This window comes from Morus notabilis, unplaced genomic scaffold (assembly GCF_000414095.1).
Source record: "Morus notabilis unplaced genomic scaffold, ASM41409v2 Scaffold413, whole genome shotgun sequence".
Classification (NCBI taxonomy): Eukaryota; Viridiplantae; Streptophyta; class Magnoliopsida; order Rosales; family Moraceae; genus Morus; species Morus notabilis.
The window spans coordinates 3,642-12,653 of record NW_010363912.1 but is presented as its reverse complement, the minus strand read 5'-3'; the positions used below and the strand labels follow the sequence as shown (position 1 = coordinate 12,653).

The window sequence follows — 9,012 nt, the reverse complement described above, 5'->3', positions numbered from 1 at the left end:
CTAGGTATAAGGCCATTTGAGGTTCTAAAGTGAGGGTAGTGGGCATTAAGAATTTCCATAGGACTCTTGTTGTCAAGTACACGTGAGGGTAGTCTATTTATCATGTGCGTGGCTGTTAGGACGGCTTCCCCCCAGTAGGATTTAGGCGTGTTTCCATGAAACAACAAGGCTCTAGTGACATTTAATAGGTGCCCATTTTTCCTCTCAGCTATCCCATTTTGTTGGGGTGTATCCACACAAGAAGAAGTGTGAATAATTCCTCCCTTTTGAAAATAGGGTGATAAAACTTGGTTGAAATAATCCTTAGCATTGTCTGACCTAAAGGTTTTTATTTTAACCCCAAATTGGTTTTGGATCATGGAATGAAAGCTGGGAATAATATTACTGACATCAGATTTTTGTTTAAGTAAAAACGGCCAGGTTACACACGTGCAATCATCAATTAATGAGACAAACCAACGAGCCCCTGATACATTAGGAATAGTAGATGGACCCCAAATATCACTATGGATCAATTGAAAAGGAAAAACACTTCTTTTATTACTGATAGGGAAAGAAACATTAGTATGTTTTGCTAGTTCACAAACATCGCAATGAAACTCAGAAATATCAAATCCTATGAACAATTGTGGAAACATAATTTGTAGGACTCTAAAGGACGGGTGACCAAGACGATAATGGTGAAGCCAAATGGCATCTTTATTGGAAGAACTGAGAAGAGACACATGCAAGTTACTGGCGGTTTTCCTTGAAATTTCCAGGTGATAGAGACCATTTCTTTCCTTAGCAAGTCCAATCTTCCTCTCTGAGGCCTGATCCTGAAGAACACAATGAGACAAGAAAAATATTGCGCAACACTTAAGATCAGTTGTAAGTTTTTGAATAGAAATAAGATTAGCTGATAACTTCGGCACATGCAAGACATTTTTAAAGACCACGGAGGGATTAATATAAACGTCTCCTAAACCTACCACTGTAGCTAATTCTCCATTTGCAACAATAATCTTCCTATTACTCGGACAAAGAGTATATGTACGGAAAAAATGTGAGGAATGTGTCATGTGGTCCGTGGCTCCGGAATCTAATATCCAAGAATCATCAAAAAACTTGTCAGAAGCGTGCAATCCATAAGAAATCATTGGTTTACCTGAGGGAACTAAGGAACTAGCTCCGATGGTTTTTCAAGAGAACTCAATAGACTCTGTAATTTTTTAATCTCTTCCCTTTTGAACCCTATCTCATCTCCCTTGAATCCCTTGCTGTCCGGTCCTTCTTCAGCCTTTGATTGCTCTGTGAGATGAGCTTGGGGCCTTTGTTGCCTTCCACGTGTTCCCCACTCACTGCTTGGAGGTTTGCCATTCAACTTCCAGCAATTTTCCTTGGTATGCCTCGACTTCTTGCAATAGGTGCACCATAAAGTATCTCGATTTTCCCTTCTCTGGTTCTCCCTTCCTAAATTCCTTGGCTGGTCATCCTTATTCTTTTCATGATGTTCCAATTTAGTCACCAGAGCAGACCCTTCCATACCACGTGGTTTTTCTGGCATCACATTCCTTCGGCTCTCCTCTCCATGAATAATTGAGATGGTCTCTTCCAGTGAAGGAACCTCCTCCTTACTGAGTATTTGTAACCGAACTTGATCAAATTTAGAATGCAATCCAGCCAAGAAGTCATACACTCTGTCACCTTCAATATATTTCTTGAGAATTGCTGCATCCTCCGGGCATTTCATCTCGAACACTCGATAGTGATCCAATTCCTGCCACATGATCTGCAGAAAATTGGCATACTCTGTGACAGTCTTGTCTCCTTGCTTCATTCCATTTGTCTTAATCTTTATCTCATACACCTGGGCTGCATCACGTGCCTTTGAATAGGTACGTTGAATGTAATCCCATATCCCCTTCGCACTAGTCAGAAACATACAAGTATCACTAATGGCTGGTTCCATTGAATCCCACAGCCATGACATAATCATTGAATCCTCCTCATCCCATGCCACAAATCCGGGGTCTGTTTTTGCTGGTCCAGTCCCAAGCAGGTGGCTGTTTTTTCCCTTTCCTTTGAGGTACGTGCGAACGACTTGTGACCACTTGAGATAGTTCCTCCCATTGAGTCAATAAGAGGCTCTAATATTCTGCAAGTCTCCGGTTTTCTAGGCAGGAGAAACATCCTCATTAGTCAAGGAAGGGCTGGTGGTCTTGGGTTCAGAATCGGACATGATTGAATAAAGGGGAAGAAAAGCAGCAATGAAGGCTGCTCAAGCAAATTTCAAAGATAGGAAAGAAGAGGAAAAGAAGGAAAAAAAAGATAGAATGATGCTGTGATGACCGGCAGCAATGAAGGCTGCTTGGCGGTGTCGTGAAATCCCAAAGAGTCGCCCTAGGGCTCTGATACCATGACGCAAACTAGGGATGAAGAATTATTTGTTTATTTCCTATATTGAATAATTACATGGCTAAGTATTTATAGAGTTTACATAGAGAGAAAATAAGAAAGGATATCTACCACAATCCCTGAAAATCTAGAATTGTTAAAACTAATTTTCCTAATTGATTTATAGCCTAAAATACCTCTCGACAAATATGTTAAATAATTGTATCTATACATTATACTTCGATAGCTAGATATGTGATATCTCATGTGTGTACTTGAAAGGAGACCCGTTGCTAAGTTTTTGGTAGCAGAAATTTGTATTTCAAAATCTAGACCTAAATCAACCTGATTTTAGAGTATCTCATATCAATGCCATATTTGGCACAAAAGTGTAAAATGACAATGCATAATGCTGTTTTAAATGCCATATCTATTTTTAGTCATAAATAATCTTTAGAACTTGTAAAAGGTAATTTTTAATTCATAAATTATTTGAAAATGATAATCGGTTAATACATAAACCGATAAGCAACCAAATGCCAAAATTTGAGATTGCTATATTTGGTGCTAAATTTGGCAGCAAGTATATATACGTCAAATTTGACATAAGTATAGCATGGGATTTGAGTATTAGTTTTCTTACCGAAAATGCCAAATTTTGGCATTCCATAGGGGATGCTCTTCATCTTAGGCATAAAGCTTATTTTTCCCCCATTTTCCTTAGCATTGCATTGAAAAAAAAAAAAGAAGAGAAAAGCAAAAGCAAAATCAAAAGCAAAAACAAAAACAAAAACAAAAACAAAAACAAAAGAACAAAAACAAGACAAACATTTTTTAATGGTTCTTCTGTCAGGGACTGGATGAGTTAGTTTTGGATTTTAATTCCTTTTTACTCGTATATAAAGATACTAATTAACCAACCTTCCACCTTTTCCGGTGTTCTCTTCTCTATATGATTTGAGACTGACCTGATCCTTTTCTTATGCTACAATAGGTTGATGCTGCTATTGTAAAATTTAAGCTGAAGCGAGCTGAAGACTACCCCTCAGTTTCCTCCACCAAAAGCTTCTTCTCAATGGTAGTTCAACTTCTGAAATAATCCTAAGATTTTACTTTCACTACTGCTTCTTGTTCAAGATATTGGATCCCTATGCTCACTCAAATGCTAGAGCTTTATTCAACGTACGTGCTATGTATTTTGAATCCTAAACATTACATCAACACACATGTATGCACAAGCACAACCTAAGACCACCTTTAAGCACTTGTACTATCTTTTGTTGAATAAATTAAACATTCTTTCTGCTAACATGCTCTCCTTGTTTACTGATGTAGATCAACTCTGTTTTTAACGGGAAACGAAAGATGTTGCGAAGATTGCTACAACATATCTGCTCATCCTCTGAGATTGAGAATGCTCTCAGGAACGTTGGCCTTCCACCGACGGTATAAATCATCTGATATTATTTATTGTGCTTGATGAATTATTTGATTATAGCCTTCAAATTCTTGTTCATTCATTTATGATTATCCTATTTATTTTGCAGTCAAGACCGGGAGAGCTGGCCTTAGATGATTTTGTGAAGCTTCATAATTTGATCATGGAAACCTAATAATTCCACTGGTTTTACCAAAGTGCGCCTCCATAGAACAATGTTGGGACATAGAAGGCAAACATGTGGATATCTAATATATTGTTATTGTTATTATTATTTTGTTATTGTTATTATTATTGTTATTGTTATTGGTATTGTTATTGGTATTATTATTATTATTATTATTATTGGTCATGGCTAAAGAATTGAAATGAAGATGGGCAATCCAGAAAGTTCGAGGCGCATCGAGGGCTTGGCAGCAAATTTTCACATTGGTTACATAAGTTTAGGCCCCAAAGTAGATATTCAAAAAACAAAAAATAAAAAAAGCCCCAATAAGACCACTAATTGTTGTATGAGTTGTTTTTTTATTACATGATGCTATATGGTCCCGGTACGGCCCCGGGGCAGCCCCGGTACGGGCCCGGGGCGGCCTTGGGCAGTCCCGGTACAGCCCCGGGGCAGTCTCAGTACAACTCCAGGACAGTCCCGGTTCGGCCCCGTGGCGGCCCCGGTACGGCCCCGAGAGTTGTTCTTTTGCCCTTTTTAAGTTAGGTGACTTGAGTGTAGATTTTGAATTGAGTTTGAGTTATAAGTTGAGTTGAAATTGTAACTTGAGTTTGTGTTTGGTTGTGTACATTTAAATTATGGTTTGAGATAAGAATCTTTTTAAATTTGTGTTTGAGTGAGTCAAAACTTGAATTTGTATTTAAATAGTATTTTAATAAAAACTCAATGTTGATGAAAAATTTTAATAGGGTATATGTGTGGAGTTTTATTCATCTTTCTGTTATCAACGCATAGAAAAAAAATCATCTCAATCAGAATTAAAATGAAAAAGTTATAGTATTTTTAAGAATAGAAAAAATATTATTCATTAATTTGAGTTTGAGTTTCTGAACTCGAGTTGAAAGGGAAACTTGAACTCGAGTTTTTGTCCCAAATTTGAGTTCAAACTTAAAAAGAATATGAACTCGAATAAAGTTGAACTCAAATTATTATTTTTTTTTAGTTTTTAACTCAAAAATAGAACTGTCGAACAGTCTTTAAGTCTACAATTTTTGTGTAGTGTTGAATTGTTGTTATATTGTTATATTCTCAAGTCCTGTTCATTTCCTTAATTTGAGTTTAAAATTTAAGTTTTATTATAGTGAAAAGTTTTTAAAAATAATCACATTTAAATTTTTTATTATAATAAAAAAATTTCACATAAAATAACATCTTAATTCGAATTAAAAACTCGTATCAGTAAACCGCCCTTAATTTCTTGCAGTAAACACAAAATATTCCTAAATTTCATTCACATAACATGAACAAAATTTTCCCCAGAAAGTGAGGTTGGTTTCAGAATATGAAAAACTGAAGTTTCTGATCATGTCATGCATGTTCTACATTGTTGTGCTGTAATCAATCACAATCTCTGTCCTCCGACCCTTCTATCCTATTAATTTGAACACGAACTGAAGAATTGCAAAGCTTTGAGCTAAATTGTTAGTTTCTCAGCCATGAAACTGATAAACAAGCTCCAAAGCTCTTAACCTGGTGGCATAAGGATCAAAACCCTCACCGACAGCTCCGAACCCGTCGTCGATGAACCTCGTTCTCTCCTCCAGCGCTGACGCAGAGAGCCGCCGCTTCCGCCGCTTGTTCTTAATAAAGCAATTCCTCATTTTCTCCTCCACTCCATCCACGATCCCTCTCGAATTGACCTGCTCGACGTCGCCGTTGTCGTTTTCGTCGTCGTCGCCGAGCTGCATCGGGTCGGCAGTGGCGGCGGCGGAGGAGAGGGCATTCTCTTGGGGAGGGAGGAGGGGAAGGGGGAATTGGGGACGAGAGAGGAAGGCGGAGAGGTGGTTGTGGACGTGTTGGAAGGAGGAGTGGATTTGGAGGAGGTGGGAAGGGACGGCCGTGGAAGGGAGCTGTTTGGCTGCCATGATCGCTTGCTCGAAGGAGACTATGAGCTCCGCTACTGATGATGGTGACGGGGATGCCTGTTTTTGAGGTGGTGGTGGTGCTTCCGCCATGGATTTTCCCAAACAAACAGTCGGAATCTCTCTGAATCTGTATTCTGAGTTCTCAGACGGAATTGTGATGAATTGACGGGCCTTTTCAAAATGATTTTATGTTGATATAAAAATAAAAATTAAATTATTTTGAAAATTATTTTGAAACCCGAAATTATATTTAGTAGTCTAGAGATTAGTTTAAATATAATAAAAATAAATTAATATATTAAATAATTAAAAAATAGTAATTAATTATAAATAATTATTATTTTAATAATATACTCATATTTATTAGATTATAAATAATAAATTAGTGTATTAAAAAAATAATTAGTATATATATAATTTATTAATATTCCATTTACTACTTAAGGTTTAGTTACATAATTAAATAATTAGTTAATTAATTACTAATGTTTGTTTAATAATATATTATATGATATATCACATGATTAATTTTTTATAATTATTCTTTTTATAATGATTAATGATTAATTATCAATTATTGATTATTATTGATTAATATATTACATAATTATAATTTAAAATTTATTATTAATTAAGTAATTATTATTAATTTTTTATTTATCAGTTATTTACTAATTAATAGATTACAATTAACATAATTTTTAATTGATATATTAATTATTAATTAATTTTTAAAAAACCTATTATTACTTGTTTTATTGTTAATATGTTATATAATTAATTTTTGGTAATTAATCTTTAACTAAATAATTAATTACTATATTATTTATTATTTTATTAATAAAATTAAAAACTTAATAGTAATAAATTAATATTTAAATAATAAATACGTAATTATTATCTATTTATTAATTATTAAGTATATCTATTTATTAATTATTAATTAATCTATAATATAATTAGTAATTAATTATTAATCATTTAATATAATTTTGTTGATATGTACTAAAAATGAAAAGGAAAAAGAAAAAATAACTTTGAATCATTTTTTATTTTTTTTCAAATATTATTTTCATACAAATTTTTGTTTTCATTTTTATTTTTGAAATTTTTATCAAACAAATGTGATTTATAAATTATTTTTATTTTCGTCTAAAAACATTTTTAAAAATAATTACAAACGCACGCGATGTTATTTTTGACTTGGTCGGTCGTTTATACAAGAAAAGAGGGCCCAAACCTATCGCTAATGCTATCACATATATATTGCATGTTTAAAAAATTTAAGAAAAAAAAAGAGAGAGGAGAGATATGGGTTTGCATTTATTGTGAGAATTAGAGAGCTTGCTTCAGCGCCTTCGTCCTTCTTCTTCTCCTTCTTCCCTTGTTGAATAGGACTCTCTCTTTAAGTTATATTTTCCTTGTAGATTATTCTCTTCCTTTTCTTATTTTTTTTTCAGTCTTTTTCGGTATTTGTTAAAATGCTTTAAAAAATGTCCATTTGTTCTAAACAAGATAGGAAGAAGAGCAGGGGTGACGTTTTGAGGGAAGCCCCTATTTTGCTCACTCCAATAAACAACTTGGTAATGCATTTTTTTCATTTCCCATTAGTTTTAATTGTCTTCTTGTGTTTGCTATGTGTAATTTGGCTGTACGTGCAATTTCTACTATGCATGTAGATGTGATTGAGGTGGTTTGAGAAGAAAGGGAAGAAAATTGAGATGGATGTGTTTGGGAAAAGAGAGAGATGATGGAAAAATTAGTTGGAGAAACCTCTCTGCTTTTCTTTTACTTTTAATAATATAATTCTCAATTTGACTCTACAGAGCTGGAATGGTTTAGTGTCTCTTATGTTTTTGTAGGTAGGGCTTCCAAACCTTCTTATTATTTGCTTAATTGGTCTTTCAATTGTACATTGTAAATTCACACCACCACGGATATTAATGGTTTAAAAAGAAATATTTGCTTAATTGGTCTTTCAATTGTACATTGTAAATTCACACCACCACAGATATTAATGGTTTAAAAAGAAACAAAAGGTCCCTATTTTCTTTTCTTTCCTTTCCTTTCTCCCCTTTTCTTGTTTTCATTACTAAGTTTTAGAAAAGGGCATATTTTTCTTTCACAATAGTTATGCATTTTAATTGCTAAAAAACATAGTTATAAAATTTCCTTTTTTGAAAGCTACATCATTATTGTGTGATAGATTGATGTCTTCATTTGTTTTTACTGCAAAAAAACTCTAAAACGAACCAAGTCTACAAATCTAAGCTCCTCCATAAAGCTACTACTTTGTAATTGTCTCACAGGTACACAAGTTTGGTGCATCAATTTCTCATAGGCCTGTTGAAGGCATGGCAGTGCTGTTGCAAGGTTTATGCAGAATGACAGTGCTTTCTTTAAGTATTGCCTGACAGGTCAATTCAAAATCTTTATTCCGATCTATGATAAATTCTCTTTAATTTCTGTCTTTTGTCACCTAGAATGTACTTTTCATTTTTTCTCGCGAGATTTATAATTCTTAGTTGTCATTGTGGTAAAAAAATGCAGATGTTGCTACACGGAACCATATCTTCAAATAATTATCTGAGGACTAATTTTCTTGGTAGGAAGAGTCTTGAGGGGCTTTTCTTTTTTTCTTTTAACATAACTTCTCAATATTCGTGAAACTGTACACGTTTATACATGGCTTGATTATTTAAAATGTCTTTAATTCATCTTGTTGTGAATTGGTTCTTTCTTTGGGTTTTGGTTTTTTGTTGTTGTTCCGCAATGGCGAGTTGGCCTTCTACAACCGTGGCGATGTCAAAGAACTCTGGTTGCAAAATGGCGTGAGAGAGAATTAACACAGTAAGATTTCATTTGATTCGTGAAAAACTACTCATGAGCTCGTTAATTAAATTTTCCATGGACGTTTTGACCGATTTGCTGATTTTTTGACATATGGTTCTTCATTATTCTCTGCAGAATACTCCTGTTTTCCAAAAAAAAAAAAAGGAAAAAAGAAAAGTGTTAGCTGAACCCAAGGTGGCAGCAAAAGGGTCGCCGTCTCTTTTTATTTGGAAAATGAAGCTGCTGACACCGGTTTTGTTAGTAAGTATCGTGGT

General features: G+C 34.3%; 2 protein-coding genes and 1 long non-coding RNA gene across 3 annotated transcripts in view; 2 read left to right on the top strand and 1 right to left on the bottom strand.

Annotated features, from left to right (window-relative positions):
• Positions 1 to 4,043, top strand: part of LOC21400025 (ribosomal RNA small subunit methyltransferase, chloroplastic) — a 17,247-nt gene extending 13,204 nt beyond the window's left edge. Inside the window, 3 exon segments of the mRNA XM_024170202.1 lie at positions 3,371 to 3,454; positions 3,712 to 3,822; positions 3,924 to 4,043. Coding sequence (XP_024025970.1) covers positions 3,371 to 3,454; positions 3,712 to 3,822; positions 3,924 to 3,989 — 261 coding nt within the window. The 3' untranslated portion in view covers positions 3,990 to 4,043.
• Positions 4,044 to 5,470: 1,427 nt separating this feature from the next.
• Positions 5,471 to 5,995, bottom strand: LOC21400024. The gene has a single exon (XM_010105191.1). It carries the CDS (start codon positions 5,993 to 5,995, stop codon positions 5,471 to 5,473), a length of 525 nt encoding a protein of 174 aa, XP_010103493.1.
• Positions 5,996 to 7,399: 1,404 nt separating this feature from the next.
• On the top strand, positions 7,400 to 8,619 carry LOC112092911. Its single transcript, XR_002902816.1, has 3 exons — positions 7,400 to 7,488; positions 8,215 to 8,322; positions 8,456 to 8,619. It is a non-coding gene; the product is annotated as an uncharacterized LOC112092911 (long non-coding RNA).
• The last annotated feature ends 393 nt before the right edge of the window (positions 8,620 to 9,012 follow it).

What these genes read in the sequence shown, in the direction of transcription:
- LOC21400024 (XM_010105191.1), bottom strand. Translation starts at nt 5,995, where the DNA reads ATGGCGGAAGCACCACCACCACCTCAAAAACAGGCATCCCCGTCACCA.